Source organism: Pongo pygmaeus, chromosome X (assembly GCF_028885625.2).
Source record: "Pongo pygmaeus isolate AG05252 chromosome X, NHGRI_mPonPyg2-v2.0_pri, whole genome shotgun sequence".
Lineage (NCBI taxonomy): Eukaryota > Metazoa > Chordata > Mammalia > Primates > Hominidae > Pongo > Pongo pygmaeus.
Genome location: NC_072396.2, coordinates 19,016,192 through 19,036,332, shown reverse-complemented (window position 1 = coordinate 19,036,332; position 20,141 = coordinate 19,016,192). Strand labels below are relative to the sequence as shown.

Below are 20,141 nucleotides of genomic sequence, written 5' to 3'. Positions count from 1 at the left end.
AGACAGGCACATAGCCCAGAGGAATAAAAGTGAGAGTCCGCAAACAAACTCACATGTCTATGGCCAACTGATTTTCAACAAGGGTGCTAGCACCAGTAAATGGGGAAAGAATGATCTCTTCAACAAATCCAGGTGCTGGGACAACTGAATATCCACAAGCAAAAGAATGAAGTTAGACCTCTATCTCACAACATATACAAAAACAATACAAACATTATGAGAAATTACTTAATGGGTACAATGTACATTATTTGGGTATGGTTACACAAAAACCTCAGACTTCATCCACTACGCAAATAAACCCATGTAACAAAACAGTACTTGTACCCCTTAAATATATAAAAATAAAATTTCATTAAAACAATTTTTAACTGTACAAACAACAATTCAAAATGGATCAACAACCTAACATAAGAGCTAAAACTATACTACTATACTATTAAAAAAAAACCCGCCATAAATCTTCATGACATTGGATTCGGCAACGGTTTTAAAAACATGAGCAATAAAGGAAAAAATAAACTGGACTTCATCAAAATTAAAAACCTTGTACATCATCTAACACACTATTAAGAAAGTGAAAAGGCAACCTACAAAATTAGAGAAAATATTTGCAAGCCATATATCTGATAAGGAATCTATATTCAGATTATATGAATAACTCTTACAATTCAACCAAAAAGACAACCCAATTTTAAAATGCTCAATGGATTGGAATAGACATTTCTCCAAAGAAGATATACAAATGACCAAAAGCACATGAAAAGATGCCCAAAATCACTCATCATTGGGGAAATGGAAATCAAAACCACAATAAGACACCACACTACATCCACTAGGGTGGCTACAATTAAAAAGTAATAATAAGGTGGCCAGGCGTGGTGGCTCACACCTGTAGTCCCAACACTTTGGGAGGCCAAGGTAGGTGGATCGCTGGAGGCCAGGAGTTTGAGACCAGCCTGGCCAACGTGGCAAAACTCCATCTCTACTAAAAACACAAAAATTGGTCAGGCATGGTGGCTTGCACAACTGTAATCCCAGTTACTCGGGAGGCTGAGGCACAAGAATCACTTGAACCTGGGAGGTGGAGGTTGCAGGGAGCCACTGCACTCCAGCCTGGGCGACAGAGTGAGACTTTGTCTCAATGAGAAGGAGGAGGAGGAAACAAGAGTTGGTGAGGATGTTGAGAAATTGGAACTCTCATACATTGCTGGTGGGAATGTAAAGTAGGGCAGCTGCTGTGGAAAACAGTTTAAGCAATTTTTCAAAAAATTAGACATGGCATTTCCACTTTACTTTGGGGTATATACCCCAGAGAATTGAAAATAGAAATTCAAACAACACTTGTACATGAATGTTCATAGCAGTAATAGTCACAATAGACAAAAGGTAGAAACAACTCAAATGTCCATCACTGATGAAAAGATAAACACGATGTGGTATATTCATACAACACGAAACAGTATCATGCAGGCATAAAATGGAATGAAGTACTGTTACATGCTACAACGTGGATAAACTTTGAAAACATAGGTCAAAGAAGCCAAACACAAATGGTCACATGTTGTATGATTTGTATGATTCCATTTATATGAAATATCCAAAATAGGTAAATACAGAAAGCAGATTGGTGGTTGCCAGGGGCAAGGGAAAATGGGGAGTAAACAGTGAGTACAGGGTTTTCTTTTGAGGTGATGAAAATGTTTTGGAACTTGAAAGAGGTGGTGGTTGCACAACATTATGAATGTACTCAATGTCACATACTTGTATACTTTAAAATGGTTAATTTCATGTTATGTGACTTTTACCTCAATTTTTTTAAGAAAGAAGGGGAGCCTAAAATGTGACTAATTCCCGGCTCAACCATCTACTGACTTGTATGGCTTTCAGGAAATTAACCTATTCGAGCACCAGTTTCCCCCACATAAGAGGAGGATAATCCCTTCTAACTTTTATGGTTAATATGAGGATTGAAAGAGACACGAAAATAAAGCAGCTAGCACAATGCCTGGAAGACAAGAGGCACCTGAAACAAAAGTTAACTGTTTCGTCTTAATTTCTTATTTACGTTTCTTTGAATCTCACATATTTTTCTCCAAAGAATTTTACACTCATAAATCTCTTCATATTTATGAGAATGTCCTTCTCTTGAGCTGAAGAATTTTTTCACAGTCTCAATGAGGACTGTTTTCTTCTTCGTATTCGTCTTTGGGTGGAAAGGGTACTATGCAGGCCAGTGATGTGACAGAAGGTAAACAGACTGTATGTGTCTCTGTATGACCAGTACCCAGCAAATGCCACCTCTCTGCTGTGACAGTTGACACGTGAAAGAGGTAACCAATACAAAACTTCCTGCCCAGCCATTCAAAGGATTTACTCAAGTCCAGATCAAGGGAAAAGTAATTTTCACTGAAGTCCCCCACCTTATTAACCTTATTCCTCAGGCTCTTAGAGCACCAAGGGCAAAGAGTCAAATAGAAATTAAGACTGTGGTTCACTAAGGCCACTACGCTGTTCCCACAATATTCTCCTAGTTAGGGCTTGCTCAATATCAGAAGTCAGCAAACTCTTTCTATACAAAGCCAGATAATAAATATTTCAGGCTTTGTGGGTCAGTCTCTATCGCAACTACTCAACTGTCATTGTATTGCAAAAGCATGCACAAAAAATACTTAAATGACTGTGTCTGCATTCCAACAAAACTTTATTTATAAAATAGAGCCCACAGGCAGTAGTTTGCCAGCTCCAGATCTATACAGCTAGGAGAGGTTCTCCTGCCCATCCTAATATGGTAGAGTCTTAACGGCAATGACTTGGGGCCTCCTGGATCAAGTTTCAACTGTGCCATTTGGGGAAGGTTCTACAATCCATCATTACTACACCAAGGATTCTGGGCCCTCTGACACACAGAGGTAAAACAGAGATTCTCACTATACCATTCTCATTCAGTCCATTATCAGCTAATAATGTTACTCCTTAATTCTATTCCCAGCTTTATGGTAGTTCTCATGTGGGGTTCTGGGAAATGCTTTTCCCCTCCCGCTTTATTATTGACATGAATTTTTCCTAAAGCAGGCTTCAATGGAGAATTTATTGGAAAAAAAAAAGGGAAAGGTTTCACACTATCATGTCAACTACCATCTTATCTCAAATTTACCTCTCCCAAACTATATGTTAAACGTCCTGACAACAGGAAACATGACTTTAAGGCTGGGGCGATGGCTCACGCCTATAATCCCAGCACTCTGGGAGGCCAAGGGTGGATCATGAGGTCAAGAGATCGAGATCATCCTGGCCAACATGGTAAAATGTCATCTCTACTAAAACTAAAAAAAATTAGCCAGGCATGGTGGCGGGTGCCTGTAGTCCCAGCTACTTGGGAGGCTGAGGCAGGAGAATCACTTGAACCCAGGAGGCAGAGGTTGCAGTGAGCTGAGATTGTGCCACTGCACTCCAGCCTGGCGACAGAGCAAGACTCCATCTCAAAAAAAAAAAAAAAAGAAAAGAAAAGAAAACATGACTTTATATTTGTTAATTTATCCATGTTAAATTCCTTAAAAGTAAAAATTACATCTTATTTTTTTTTGTAGTCAGTGCCTAGCTAAGTGCCTGATATTTGATAGGCATTGAATAGATTTTCCTTAGATGTCTGGTTGAATTTTACTTTATGATGTCATGCCTAGAACACAGTGTTTTAAGTATAGGAAGTAGCTTTAAAAACAAAAAAAAAGTTGATTTTTTAAAAATTAAAATGTTTTAATATATGAAAGACACCTTTAAATTGTAAAATATGAACTACAGCTTCTAATTACACAGTAAATCAGTGTTGGATTACTTTTTATGTAGAAAAGATCACCATGTACTACTCTGTTGTTTTCTGAGACGGAGTCTTGCTCTGTCACCCAGGCTGGAGTGCAGTGGCCCGATCTCCGCTCACTGCAACCTCCGCCTCCCGGGTTCAAGTGATTCTGCCTTGGCCTCCCGAGTAGCAGGGATTACAGGTGTCCGCCACCATGCCCAGCAAATTTTTTTGTATTTTTAGTAGAGATGGGGTTTCACCATGTTGGCCAGGCTGGTCTTGAACTCTTGGACCTCAGGTGATCCGTCTGCCTTGGCCTCCCAAAGTGCTGGGATCCATGCACTACTTTGAAGAAGTTTCAACAACTGACAAAGAGCTATGCTTAAATTACTCAAGAGTTTCCACTATATAGGTATTTGTTCATCAGTGCCTATATATTGCAGGCCTGGGGGGAAAATGATTCACACTCATTTTTGTTTCTGAAGTTTTGAAGAAAAGTGGCATTAAGGAGCTAGTATAAATCACTCAAGCACATTTATCAGAGACTAATGAAATTATTCACCTTATAGTGCAGAAGAGATGTTCTCTTCTTTGAACTAATTATATTTTTATGATTACCATAAAAGGACTTTAAAGTTAACTATAAGTATTCAATAAATAAGAATGTTAACTTAAATTAGAGAACTGAAGATGAAAGATGTAGTAGAGAGCTGCTGCAGAGTAGCAGGGACTCAGTCCCTGAAGAGGGATGAAAGATAATCCCAAGGATTTGAAAGTGGTAAACTGGAAAAGCATTCCAGCCAATTCATCCTCTAGAAGTGAGCGGGGAAATGATGATTTAGGAACTGAATCACTGTAAAAAGGAGGAATGAGGGAAAGTTTTCAGAGTAGAAAGAGGTAATACTAATTCTAACATGACCATTCCCTTACTCTGTTTACTAAAAAACTCACAAACAACAAACTAAATGTAGATTCGGATGATGAGGATAAAGGCAAACAGGAGGCTTGCAAAGGCCCAAAACTCTTCTAGCTCCCTAAAAAAGTTAGGTCAGGCCAGGTGCTCACGCCTGTAATCCCAGCACTTTGGGAGGCCCAGGCGTTGTGGATCACATGAGGTCAGGGGTTCAAGACCAGCCTGACCAACATGGTGAGACCCTGTCTCTACTAAAAATACAAAAAATTAGTCAGTGTGGTGGCGCATGCCTGTAATCCCAGCTACTCGGGAGGCTGAGGCAGGAGATCACTTGAACCCAGGTGGCAGAGGTTGCAGTGAGCTGAGATAGCACCATTGGACTCCAGCCTGGGTGACCAGAGCAAAACTCCATCTCAAAAAAAACAAAAAGCCAGATCAGCATGGAAAATGACACATGAGCCATTATTTCTTTAATAGATAAAAAGACAACAGAAGTGGCCAGGCGCCTGTAATCCCAGCACTTTGGGAGGCCAACATGGGAGGATTGCTTGAGGCCAGGAGTTCGAGACCAGCCTGGTCAACATAGCGAGACCCTATCTTATTAGAAAAAAAAAAAAAGACAACGGCAGCATTTGTAGTTTTTCCGGTATCAACAGTCTAGCAAAATCTCAAATACAAAATATTAAAATACAAAGAATTAGAATTTGGGTGAGACTATGTCAGTGTTCCAGACACTGTTCTACAATTAATTGGATCAGCAACGAAACCCAGGACAAGAGCAGAAACCACACACAATGGTTCTCTATGAGTGCCTCTCTAAGAGGAGACAGATCTTTTTCCTCAAGTATCTTCTTAAAATTGTTTAGCAATAAAAAAAAAAAAAAAAGGTAGGCCAGGCGCAATGGCTCACGCCTGTCATCCCAGCACTTTGGGAGGCTGAGGGAGGCAGATCACTTGAGGTCAGGAGTTCAAGACCAGCATGGCCAACATGGTGAAACCCCATCTCTATTAAAAATACAAAAATTAGCCACGCATGGTGGTGGCTCATGCCTGTAATCCCAGATACTCGGGAGACTGAGGTGTAAGAATTGTTTGAACTCGGGAAGCGGAGGTTGCAGTGAGCAGAGATTGTGCCACTGCACTCCAACCTGGGCAACACAGTGAGAGAGAGAGAGAGAGAGAGAGAGAGAAAGAGAGAGAGAGAGAAAGAAGGAAGGAAGGAAGGAAGGAAAAGAGAAGAGAAGAGAAGGCTCCTATCTCATGCTCAAGTTAGCTATTTCTGGAGTCAGACCAAAGCCTAGTTCCACAATTTATCAGCCACATGATTTTGGCCCTATTACATAGACCCTCTAAGACTCAGTCTCCTCATCTGTAAAATGAGGCTAAGAATAGAGTTATCTTGTTGTAGTGGTTGAGATATCTAGTAGAGTGTCTAGCATGTGGTAGATGCTCAATAGGTAGTATTTGTTAATATTAGGTTTTATATTCTGCTGCCATTTTTCTTTATTAAAGCCAAACTCATTATTTCTCCCCCCAAACTCATATATCTTTTATAAGTTTCCCAGCCAGATAAATAATACCAAAGCTTTTCTAGTTTACTACATTCAAGTCCCTGGGATCATCTTTCATCCCTCCACACGTACCAGGTCCCTGCTACTCTGCAACAGCTCTCTACTGCATCCTTCATTTTCAGTTCTCTAACGTAAGATTATTATTTATTGAACACTTATAGGCTGTACCCCAGTGTTGGATGTTCACAGCTTTGTATAACTAGCTATCTCAAAAGCATATGTCACCTACTGCTTCAAAACAAACAAAAACTTCTCATAAGTCAACCACAGTCACAGGAAACAAATTATATGAATCACCACTTTCCTGTCCTGGGCTCAATGAGCATCACCCTCCAGCCTCTCTCTATCAAGCTGTACAAGCCCACTTTCCTCAAGTTCTAATTGAATGTCTTTATTTCAACCCCGTTCAATTATCCTTGCCTTGTTGTAAGCATGACCTTTTCGTGTTTTTGCTAAGAAGAGCATGCTACAAAACATGCCTATTTCATCGGCACTTTAAAGCAGACACACAAGGCTGAGCGCGGTGGCTCACGCCTGTAAATCCCAGCACTTCGGGAGGCCGAGGCAGGCAGATCACTTGAGGTCAGGAATCCAAGACCAGCCTGGCCAACGTAATGAAATCCCGTCTCTATTAAAAATACAAAAATTCGCCGGGCATGTTGGTGCGCGCCTATAGTCCCAGATACTTGGGAGGCTGAGGCACGAGAATCGCTTGAACCCATGAGGTGGAGGCTGCAGTGAGCCGAGATCACATCACTGCATTCCAGCCTCGGTGAGAGTGAGACTTCGTCACAAAAACAAAAAACAAAAAAAACAAACACATACAAATAAAAAGATAATTAACTATGCATATCTGCAGGGTAAAGGTCCAAATCAGAATATCTTTTTTTTTTTTTTTTTTTTTGAGATGGAGTTTCACTCTTGTCACCCAGGCTGGAGCGCAGTGGTGCAATCTTGGTTCACTGCAACCTCCACCTCCCAGGTTCAAGTGATTCTCTTGCCTCAGCCTCCCGAGTAGCTGGGACTAAAAGCATGCACCCCCATGCCCGGCTAATTTTTGTATTTTTAGTAGAGACCAGGTTTCACCACGTTGGCCAGGCTGGTCTTGAACTCCTGACCTCAGGTGATCTGCCCACCTTGGCCTCCTAAGGTACTGGGATTACAGGCGTGTGCCACTGTGCCCAGCCTAGAACATCTTTCAAATGTGAGTAGTCATAATGAGTCCTAAAAAGAAGCTTAGTCACTGCTAAGAGTTTTCATATGCATGTCAATGTGTATATATAACAACTTATTATTATATATACAATAAATATATACAGCTTAATTTTGTTTAGCTGTCAAAAAAATAGTACAAGCTATATTTTTCCTTTGAAATTGAGCAGCATTAATTTCAGTAAATTAGGAAGTATGATCTTTGGTCTGGATGAGCCCAACATCATATTCTATGCACAAAAGACAAAATACACCTATTTATCAGCATGACCTCTCAATTACTGCAACAGTACACAGATTAAAACAGTGACTTTCTTCTATACTTGTTCAAATATACAACATGCTAAGAATTATTTAATTATATATACACCCCCAGTCAATCTTTTCAAAAAGATACCCAATTTATGCATAAACAATCACACAGACCTGACATACATTTTTATAAACATTTCACTAAATTTTTAAAGGTATGCAAAACATATTGGCCTGATTACTTTACATAAGTACAATTGGGAAGATTACATACATTTTTAATTATAATATGAGTTTCATAATAATCCATTTGTTTGACCCTAAAGCATCAATCTTGCCAGAAGCATCAAATTCTCTATTTTTGGATAATGGGGTATAGATTTGAAGGTCTGATTTTAGCTGAGAAAAGGATATACTATCTATAACAAGCCTAATGACTAAACAGCTGCAGATTCTAAAAAAGAGTTTTATAATACTCTGAGATAGGCACTAATTTATGCTTTAAATTTTCCATCCAGTGATATCTTTTTAGACACATGCAAGGAGAAAGCTACAATACTTAAAGAGCTGGTGTGTGACCTCATGTAGTGAAGGACAGCAAAGAGAGAAATGTTTTAGATGTATCTCATTTGAAGCAACCTCACAGGCTTGTTTTTTTTTAAGTTATTTATTCTTCTATCTCTTCAGACAGGCCATAAGCCATATAAAGGCAAGAAAAGTATGGTTTATTTATCCTTGTAATTCAAAGTGCCCTACACACAGTAACTAAAAATCAGAGTTCACATTTAGAGTTGGTTTCCTAAGAGCAGAGATGTCCATTCTCATCCACTTTCACACTGGGCCCATTCTGCTGGCACTAACAGTGTGTGTTTTGAGAACCAGGTATATGAAACAACCATTTTAACAAATGAGTAAATAGAAAGATAAAAACAATATATTTAAATAATAAACTATTTTTATATAAAAGGCAGAGGGAGAGCTTAAAGTTACATGAAAGTATAGAGGAAAAGGTCACAGGTTGAAGTATGACAATGACTAGGAGAAAACATTTGGACTCTGTACATGATGTGTAATATATATCAGATATATGTATACGTATAATACATGTATGCATATGTGTATGTACATATGTAAGATATGTATATATCTCATAAATCTTTGAGTTTTAAAACCCAAGATTAGAAGTAAGAACTGAAGTTTCCATTTGCAATGTTGCATAAACAGAGCCATTGTATAAAAGGAGGTTTTATGTTCGGGAAAAAGTCATATTTAACTTAGAAACTAATAACCTATTTCTCCCAAGTAATATCCACCCAGGAATTTTTTTTTAAGCTTCAGAAACTTATAACTAAAGGCAAGTCATTAAAAGTATAGCATTTAGCATTTTATTAGGGAGCTTTTCATTTGTTTAATTTCAAACTACAGTAATATTTCTTAAGGTGTTCAAGGTGCTCAATTTATTTTTATTATATTTATTATTTTAAATTCTTAATCATCCTTAATCAAGAACCAACAGTATTCTAACCATTTTTGAAAACTTAATGGCAAAGAGATCTTCAGATAACTATTATTAACATAAAATAGTTCAATCACCCAATTTCAAGAAGAATACAAAAGCCATTGCATGGAAGTAAGAGATCTGTGATCTAAACACAAAAATATATTAAGTGTCACGAAGGCTTAAATTCAAAAGGCAGGTAGTATTTTGTACAATAGGAAAGACAAAGCAAATATAAGAGTATCATCTTTGTTTATTTGTGTGCATATTTACATACATACACACACATATATTATTTTCAATAGATGACAGATTCAAGAGTTTAAATGTTTTGGGTTAAATTGCTAAAATCATCACAGACATAAATTATATCATTCTAAAACATCACGAAAAAACTTAAAACCTTGGTCTTAACAAATTATATGTAAATGAAGTCAAATACTCAGACTAGGTATGCCATAATAAAAAAATATTTAAACTAATGTTTGTTACAGTTTCAACACTTGCCATCTGAAAGTTACTCTCCCAGTAAAACATGCTTACCACTGAACAACAGCTATGGAAACTTCAAATAACTTCTCTGAATAATTTGTGATTATTATCATAGTAAAATAATTTCTAGTAAGGTTCATTTCACAGCTGTTCAAGGGTAATCAACTATAGCCAGTAATCATAATCTACACTATTATCCCAAGTTCTAGCTCATATCCAAACACCTACCTTACTACCCTTCAAAATCTGGATTCAAATGCATCAAGCAATCTAAGTTAATGGGTCTACATGAAAAATAATTTAAAAAAAAACTTCTCTTTGCTCATAAGTACTTGAACATAAATTAAATCTGTCACTGCCCTGCCTTCTTATTCCCATCCCACCACCTTTTCTCTTTTCCCATTAGGCAGCTTTTCACTTATACAGTCATGCATCACTTAATGACAACAATACATTCTGAAAAATATGTCAGGTGATTTTTATCACTGTGCAAACATCATAGAGTGTACTTACACAAACCTAGATGGTATAGCCTACTACACATCTAGGCTACATGGTATAGCCTATTGTTCCAAGGCTACAAACCTGTATAGCATGTTACCTTACTGAGTACCATAGTCAATGATAAGTATTTGTGTATCTGAAAATGTTTTTTATCTAAACAAAAAATACCATATCATAACCTTACAGGACCACCATCATACATGCTGTCCACTATTGATCTAAATGTCATTATGAGGTGCATGGCATAGGTCAGTTGAAAAAAAAAAAAAAAAAAAAAGCACGTGATTGCTAAGAACTAAGGACTACCCAACCATGATCAAGCTTATCTAAAAGTAGTGTCTTTCTGGCAGCATTCACATATTAATTCCACTTCATTAAACAACATCATCATAACCAGAGTTTTAATTATAGGTTGAGCATCCCTAATTCAAAAATCCAAAATGCTCCAAAATCCAAAACTTTGAGTACTGATATGATGCCATAAGTGGAAAATTCCACATATAAGTATTTAAACTTTGTTTTAGGCAAAAACTTAAAATATTGCATAAAATTACCTTCAAGCTATATGTATTAAGTATATATGAAACATAAATGAATTTCGTGTCTAGCCTTGGGTCCCATCCCCAAGGTATCTCATTATATATATGGAAATATTCCAAAATCCAAAAAAATCCAAAACATTTCTGGTCTCAAGCATTTCAGATAAGGAATGCTCAACCTGTACATGCCCACATGCAAAGACCACTACATTAGTTTCAAAACAGTTAAACATATACAGATATTTCTTTTTAAAAATAATGTACTTGCCTTGTGTCTGCATTTAAGTACAACTCCATAGGCTCCTATAATAAAAAGAAGTAAACAATCAAGGGCACGCATACAAACTACAGGTCTTGAAGAAATCAAAGCTCTGCTATATTGACATTGCTTCTCAGTGTTATAATAATGACTACTAAAGTGACAAGATTCTATAGTGATAATGCAATAATGAGCCACATACAAATGGAACATACTTTATTATACATTTATTATAAATCAAGAGTATAGACAAGTCATTTCTTCCAACAAGTATTTTTAAATGTTTCTTTTTAAAGAAAATTTCACTGGCGATATGTTTAAATGTAGGGTTACACATTTATGAAGACAAGATTTGGTCTCAAGAACTTTGAGAATAAATGAAAATTAACTCAGAAGATTCTGTGGAACTTAAAACTTAAGAGCTAGGCCAGGCACAGTGGCTCACGCCTATAATCCCAGCACTTTGGGAGGCCGAGGCTGGCAGATCACCTGAGGTCAGGAGTTCGGGACCAGCCTGGCCAACATGGCGAAAACCCATCTCTACTAAAAATACAAAAATTAGCTGGGTATAGTTGCAAGTGCCTGTAATCCCAGCTACTCAGGAGGCTGAGGCAGGAGAATCGTTTGAACCCAGGAGGCAGAGGTTGCAGTAGTCCAGATCGCGCCACTGCACTCCAGCCTGGGCGACAGAGCAAGACTCCATCTCAAAAACAAACAAACAAACAATCAAAAAAACCTTAAGAGCTAATGACATCCCAATAGTAAGCTCAAGCACAGAGCCCACCAAATACATTATCTGTTCTAGAAGACATTAAAATCTTCCTCTAGGATACTGAAATGCCCCCCTTTTTCTTTTTTTTCTGTTTTGTTTTGTTTTTTAAGTTTTTTTGTAGAGACATGGTCTCACTATGTTGCCCAGGCTGGTCTCAAACTCCTGGCCTCAAGTAATCCTCCCACCTCAGCCTCCCAAAGTGCTGGGATTATAGGCATGCACCACCACACCCAGCTGAATGTCTCTCCTGACTGGCAAGGTAGTCCAGGCCTCAGTATTCCAACTAATAGCTAGTAGGATTTGCTACCTTTTGCCATAAATAAAGACTCAGTTCATGCACAAAGGCCACAAGCACTCCCACTGTCTTTGGTGTGTTTCAACAAGTAACCACCTTTGGGGTTACTTATCCTATTATCAAGGCAATAGACTTCTTCCTTAGAAGTAGAACAGAGTTGACAGCGAAGTACCCAGGAAACTGAGGTTAAAATTATAATGTGAAAAATCTAATTAAGAGAATAAAAATGTAATGAATGATAGCTGAGCTTTGCAGAAACATCAAGAACATTAACATTAGCAGACTGGCAAGCCTGCATTCATCTATAAGAAGGGGGCTTCAGGGATACAAAATTGGGAAATGTGTCTCCAACACAGTCTATGGGACCTGAACAAGTCTCCCTCACTTTGGTAGAGATGGATGAATCCTATTATCACAGTTAGCATAGAACCAGCCATTATAACCATCTAACTTAACTCCACAATTGCCAGGCAACTGTCCAATTCTAACTGCCTATGCCAGTTTTTCTATGGGGTAAAAAATACACTGTCTAAACTACAAGAATGCAGAGTTTGCTTGACAGGGTTTGTGTGTGTGTGTGTGTGTGTGTGTGTGTTTTTTTTTTTTTGAGACAGAGTCTCGCTCTCTCACCAGGCTGGAGTGCAGTGGCGCAAGCTCACTCACTGCAACCTCCACCTCCTGGGTTCAAGGGATTCTCCTGCCTCAGCCTCCTGAGTAGCTGGGACTACAGGCACCCGCCACCACACCCAGCTAATTTTTGTATTTTTAGTAGAGACAGGGTTTCACCATGTTGGCCAAGATGGTCTGGATCTCTTGACCTTGTGATCCGCCACCTCAGCCTCCCAAAGTGCTGGGATTATAGGCATGAGCCACCGTTCCTGGCGACAGATTTTTATATACTTTATATGTATATCCTAGCCAAAAATATACGTGAGGTGCTTTCCAAAGAAAGAAACATACAGCAATGGTGGTTCTGATTACAACTTAAAGTAACATATTCTGATATATATATAACAGTCTGGTAATTTTGAGCCAATCCCAAAGAAGATGATCACCTATGGCTATACTGAGAAAAACTAGTTATGATCCAGAAAAACAGGCCCAGAATCTGGAACATTCTAACCTTGTTACACCCTAGGTGCTAGCCTTCCCAGTCAGCAGCTTTATTGCATTGGTCTCTAATTCTAATACTTTTGAAAAATAAAATAGGCTATTCCAGAACAGATGGTAGGCAAGACACTGAAAATGAATTTTTACATAACATTGACGAAGAAATGGAAGAGGAGTCGACTAGTGAAGGAACAAAGACCTATTTGTTTTGTATGGTTTGAATTTCAGACCTTGAAACAAGCATCCAATGATTAAACTCTTTATTTTAATTGTTTCTATGTATTTGAAAGGATTTGCCAACTTAAAAACTTAATAACAGCTTTGCTGTTCACATAGGTGAACTTTTTTAGTCCTTTAGGAATTCAAAGTTTATTTGAAAATTCTGAAATATGAAATTTTTGTAACATATGCTTTAAAGATATAAATGCTAAGAAACCATAATTATAATCACTTATCCTCTGTTAACAGAATCATTTATCAAAATTTCCAAAGTTATCTTTAAGTCTAGAGCAAAAATTACTAAGCAGGAAACATCAGAAGAAACGATTTTTTTTTTAGGAGTCAGTTTATACAAAATGACATCATATTTCATCAAATCAATGGTATATCATTGGTCATGAGCATTATTTTATGTACTATTAGGAAAGGGAGAATGCTGCCAATTAAACTGTGACATGATACTGATTTTAAGATACACCCTGATTTCAGAGATCAAATTGTATGCCTCAGAATTTACAAAACATAGTCTCCCATTTTCAAAGAAACAGAAGTTACTTATTTGTTTATTTACCAGGTATTAAGTAAAATTTCACCAACATGGTGAAACCCAGTCTCTACTGAAAATACAAAAATTAGCTGGGCACAGTGGCTCACGCCTGTAATCTCAGGAGGCTGAGGCAGGAGAATCGCTTGAACCCAGGAGGCAGAGGCTGCAGTAAGCCGAGATCGTGCCACTGCACTCCAGCCTGGGTAACAGTGAGATTCGGTCTTGAATGAATGAATGAATGAATGAAATTTAAGTTATTCAAAATAAGCCTAGCTGATATAAAAATAAAATGGAATCAAGAAAAAAAATGCAGACTAAGGAACTCATGATTGCTAAAAAAAATGAATGAAGGCAAAGACTGTTGTAACACTGGGGCTCTTTTTAAAAGAAAAGGGAAAAAAATCTTTGATTTATTAAACTTTAAAGGTTTTAAAATGTTAATTTTTTATTGGAGAGTGAGACTCAAATTGTTTAAGAGTAATTTTATTTTTTATATTTTACTCTTAGACACACATGTGAATTGATACAGGTTAAATTAACAGGATCTAATTAGTAACTTTTTGGTGGTAGGAATAACTAACTGTTCATTGCTCAAAACTCAAGGAACGCAAAAATTCCAACTTACCTTCACCTACAACCCCAAGGATCTCAAATTTATTCATCACATTACCAATGTTAGGAATCTTCATGAAGACAAACTCCTCTTTTGATGCAAGCCACAAAACATGGCACCAAAAGAACTTCTCAGAAAGCTGTGCCGTAAGATCCAAAACCGTCTGAAGGAAAAAATTCTCACTGGTTGGTGGGAACTTTCACATATTTGTTCTAATCACGAAGTATTAAATGACTCCCTGAAAAAAACAAACACAATTAAAAACTGTAAGTTTTATATTTGCAGTACTCTAGTAACCAATCTTACCTTTTTGTATAGTTATTTTTCAATCCATTTTAATGTTTTATACACTTAAAATAAAGAAGAAACCAACAGTAATAGGAGCGAACAAACCAAAATGGAATGAATACAAACAAACAAATGAACCTCTCTGTATTTGAAATGAATAATATAACCCCACTTTTGGGGACAAGGACAAACGAATTAACCACAGGTAACTTTTAAAAACACCATTTTCACTATCTACTCTCCTAAAGCTAAAAATAAAAAGAATTATAAAGAAATACTATATTCTACTTAGCTACCTGCTTTTATGCAATGACCAGAAACTTATTTGTGTGTGTTCTAAGACTGAGCAAATAGGTAAATATTCTGTGAGTATACTGACCTTGGTTTCTTATTCTCATAAAAGGGAGCAACAAATATAAAAAGGGAGAAGGCTTGGAGTGGAGTTAACAATATAAGCTCAGTTTTTAATATATAGGAGTATAGACAGATATAAAGGTGTTTGTGTAAATGTGTACTCACATACATACGTTTCCTAGCTCTGTCTGCTGAGAAGGCCTAGAAGCAATGATACCCCTATAGCTATGAACACAGCTGGTGCTCTAATAAAAGGAACTAGGGTTCCTTGAAGAAATGACTGATTCCAAGGGTGGGGCAGGAGAAGGACCATAGGAGCCTAGGGCATATTTTTGTGGTGCCAGAAAGTAAGGAAATGCTCAAAGAATGATAGGGGTACCTCAAAAGGACACAGGAGTCAGACTGATGTGACTCCCACTGGCCTAATCGGGAATATTTGAGCAACAAAGTAAATAAGCACAGTAACAGATTATAACCCATATGATTTTTTTAAAGTCCTTACTGACATAAATAAATAAATGGGGGAGAAGAGAAAGCTCTTTTGCAAAGTATAATTCCAAATAATAAATGTAGTGATAAAATTAGAAAATTGCCATTTGGCAATCACTCTGGTAATAATTATTTCAAGCAAGTATGATCAATACATGCTAAAACTAGTGGTTGAAAATTTGATGGAAAACAGGATATTATCTAATCTCAAAGTATCTCTCCACAAGATACCTATTAATTACAAGAAGAAAAATAGTAATTTTACACTGAAGAATCCTGCCAGACACCACCTTAATTAAATGATCAAGTTAACATCATCAATAAGGGGACAAACCAACATTATATGACCCCTGACAGGATGTATCACATCACCCCTTCTGTGGCATTCCTGCCAGAAATGCAAAACCTGAATCTAACCACAAGAAGCAAGAGACAAGCCCAAGCTGAGGGACATTTTACTAAATAATTGGCCCATATTCTTTTAAAATGTCAAGGTCATGAAAGACAAGAAACAACTGAGTAACAAGAAGCGATATTCCAGATTAAAGAAGATTAAGAGATATGACAATGAAATACAATGCATGATCCTGGATTACATCCTGGACAAGAAAACGCTTTTGTTCTTTTTTTGCTATGAAGAACAATTGATACAATTCAAATGTTCACAGATTATAGTACTGTTGTCAGTAGTTTTCTAATTTTCATATTAGTACTTCGGTTATATAAAACAATGCTCTCATTTTTAAGAAACAGCACTAAAGTTTTTAAAGGGACATCATGTTTACAACTTAAACCACTGAGAAAAATGACATGTGTGTATGAGGGAAGAGAAAAAAAGACAGAAAGAATGATAAAGCAAATATGATAAAATATTAACACTTGGAAAATATAGGTCAAGGGTATAGGAAGTAGGAAATTCTTTGCACTATTTTTGCAATTTTTCTCTAAATCTGAAATATTTTCAAAATAAGCTGTTTCAAAAAGCTTATCCCATCTCTAAGAATAACAGTGGTAACAACATAAAATATTGTTTTAAAAGGAAGAAACAAATCTAAACAAGAAGTTCCTTACTGCCTATAAAATCTGAAGCTTTTAACAAGAATACCCCATGTGATGTGGATAAGTATTGTCAAGGAGTGCCCTTCCATACACTGATGGTAGAAATGTAAATTGGTGCAAATTTTCTAAAAAGCAATATATACATAATTAGGTGATTTTAAAATGTGCATATCCTGATAAGGCATCTGACAAAAACCTACAATAAACATCATTCTTAAATGTGAAACAGTAGACACAGTCCCTTTAAAACTTAAGAACATGTGCCCAGGCACAGTGGTTCACGCATATAATCCCAACACTTTAGGAAGCCAAGGCAGAAGGATCGCTTGAGCCCAGGAATTAGAGACCAGCCTGAGCAACATAGGGAGACCCAGTCTCTACAAAAACAAAAAAAAAACAAACAAAAACAAAAAAACCTAGCCTGGTGGGCATGGTTGTGGGAGGCTAAGACGGGAGGATCACTTGAGCCCAGGAGGTCAAAGCTGCAGTGAGCCGTGATTGCGCCACCGGACACTAGCCTGGGCAACAGTGTGAGACCCTGTCTCCACCAAACAAACAAAAACATGACAAGGAGTTCTCCTATTAATACTTATTAACATTAGTATTAAACATCCTAGCCAGTCACAGTGGCTCATGTCCATAATCCCAGCACTTTGGGAGGCTGAGGTGGACGGATCACTCAGGCTCAGGAATTCAAGACCAGCCTAGGAAATGTGGTGAAACCCTTTCTCTAGAAAAACTACAAAAACTAGCCGGGTGTGGTGGTGCACACCTGTAGTTCCAGCTACTCTCAGATGGTGAGGCGGGAGGATTGCTTGAGCCCAGGAGGGCAAAGCTGCGGTGAGCCGTGATCGCACCAGTGCGCTCCAGCCTGGGCGACACCGCAAGACCCTGTCTCAAAAACAAAAACAAAAACAAAACAAAAACAAAACAAAAACATCCTTGCGGGTTATAGCTGGCTTAGTAAAATAAGAAACAATAAATGAATAAAATGTATGATTGAAAAGAGGGAAACGAAAACAGAATTTGCAGATATTACCTCATAGAAAATTCAAAAGAATTCATAAATTATTGGAATTATTAGTGTTTGGCAAGGTAGCTGAACATAAGCTTAATACACAAATATCAGCAGCATTTGTAAAGACCATTTGTAAGAAATAGGAAATGCAATTTTTAAAAATCACATTTATGGGCGGGGCATAATGGCTCACACCTGTAATCACAGCACTTGGGAGGCCGAGGCAAGCAGATTGCTTGAGCTCACGAGTTCGAGACCAGACTGGGCAACATGGCAAAATCCAGCCTCAACAAAATATATAAAAATTAGCTGCATGTGGCAGAGCATGCCTGTAGTCCCAGCTACTCCAGAGGCTGAGATGGGAGGATGGTTTGAGCCTGGGAAGCGGAGGCTGCAGTGAGCCAAGATTGTGCCATTGCACTCTAGCCTGGACAATAGAGCCAGACCTTGTCTCAAAGAAAAACAAAAACAAACCACATTTACAATAATTTTAAAAAGCACATAAAATTTAACAAAAGATATTCAAAACCACTTTTCAAATATATATGTAACTTTACTCAAAGACATTAAAAAACACCTAAATAAGTTATCTAAATTTTACAGCTAGGAAGATTCAAAACTATAAAGGTATCAATTCTTTCCATATTGATCTATACAGTCAATGCAATTCCAATCACAATCCCAACAAGGTTCTCTAAAGAATTAAGACAAGCTGATTTTAAAATATATATGGAAGGGCAGAGTTCCAAGTAGAAGCAACACCCTCCTACTACAAGTATGAGCAGCAAAGAATAAGAAAAAGAAAAGAGTAAGAAAGATAAGAAAAGTTACAAGAGCACTAGGCTTTGAGGGTAGGATCTGGCAGGATGCCCTACTGAATATGTTGAGGATTATAACAGAGTGAGGGAAATTAAGACAGGGTGGTTCTGGCACAGATAAATAACTTAACCAATAGAACATATGTGAGAGCCCAGAATAGACCATTCTTCAGTATCCCTACAGATTCCTACAGACCTTAAAGAAGTCAGAGTAACTCTTGAAGATAACTCAGGCCATGTCACTTCTCATAAACTTCTCATTCAAAACCCTCTAATGGCCTCCCATATCATTAAGAGTGAAAACCAAAATCCACAGGAGCCACAGGCCTTGACCTCCCCTCCTGATATCATCTCCTACTAGTCTCTCCCTTGACTAGCTTCACTCCAGCTACACTGACCTCCTTTCGCTATACTTAGCTTAGAAAACTTTAGTTCACTGGAATCAAAAATTTTTTAAGGATTATTCTGACATTTAGAGAAAAAGATGTCACAATTTGAGACGAAATATTTACTAATTCATTAAGCAAATAATTACTGACTGCCTCCCATGTTTTCAGGATAAGACACACAACATAGTGGTAAATAAGACAGGCAAGGTTCTTACCCTCATGGAACTTTACATTTTGCTGGTGGAGAAAAAATACGAGACTATTATCTTGTATTTTGTTATGAAAGAGGGAAAAAGAATGATTACTCAGACAGGGAGGGCTTCTCTAAAAAGGTAACATTTGAGCTGAGATGGCAATGACAAGGAGCCAGCTAAATGATGATCTACGTCAGTCACATTCCTGGTAAAAGATGCTCAGAGCATTTCTGAAAATGAATCATTCTTTCATTTTCTACGGCTGGTTTGAAAGAACACTCAGGAAATATTTAAATATTCTACTCTCTGCCAATAATGGTATGGTTCATTTCAAAGGAAACTTGAGATAAAAATTAATCATTCTCACTAAGAAGACCCAAAAAGTTCTGTATATAAGTATTTGTAAAGAACATTTGTGGCCGGGCGTGGTGGCTCATGCCTGTAATCCCAGCACTTTGGGAAGCCAAGGCAGGTAGATGACTTGAGGTCAGGAGTTCGAGACCAGCATGACCAATATGATGAAACCCGATCTCTACTAAAAATACAAAAATTAGCCGGGTATGGTGGTGTGCACCTGTAGTGCCAGCTACTCGGGAGGCTGAGACAGGAGAATTGCTTGAACCCGGAAGGCGGAGGTTGCAGTAAACCGAGATCTTACCACTGCACTCCAGCCTGGGCGACAGAGCGAGACTGTCTCAAAAAAATTAAAATTAAAAATTAAAAAAAAAAAAAAACATTTGGTCTCACTATTCTTTGTGGCAGTCAAAACTGAGTAATAAAAACTGGGAATCAGGCCAGGTGAGGTGGCTCACGCCTGTAATCCCACCACTTTGCGAGGCTGAGGCGGGTGATAACCTGAGGTCAGGAGTTCGAGACCAGCCTGGCCAACATGGTAAAACCCCGTCTCTACTAAAAATACAAAAATTAGCCAGGTGCA

The 20,141-nt window shown here is 37.7% G+C and overlaps 1 protein-coding gene across 4 annotated transcripts in view; it reads right to left on the bottom strand.

Annotated features, from left to right (window-relative positions):
* Nucleotides 1-20,141, bottom strand: part of CDKL5 (cyclin dependent kinase like 5) — a 227,464-nt gene that overhangs the window by 131,563 nt on the left and 75,760 nt on the right. For all 4 annotated transcript variants that reach the window (XM_054471950.2, XM_054471949.1, XM_054471952.1 and 1 more), the window contains 2 exons: nucleotides 14,608-14,833; nucleotides 11,049-11,083 (listed from right to left, as the gene is read on the bottom strand). In XM_054471950.2, the coding sequence (XP_054327925.1) occupies nucleotides 11,049-11,083; nucleotides 14,608-14,671 (99 nt within the window). In that variant the 5' untranslated portion in view covers nucleotides 14,672-14,833. The remainder of the gene's footprint in view (nucleotides 1-11,048; nucleotides 11,084-14,607; nucleotides 14,834-20,141) is intronic.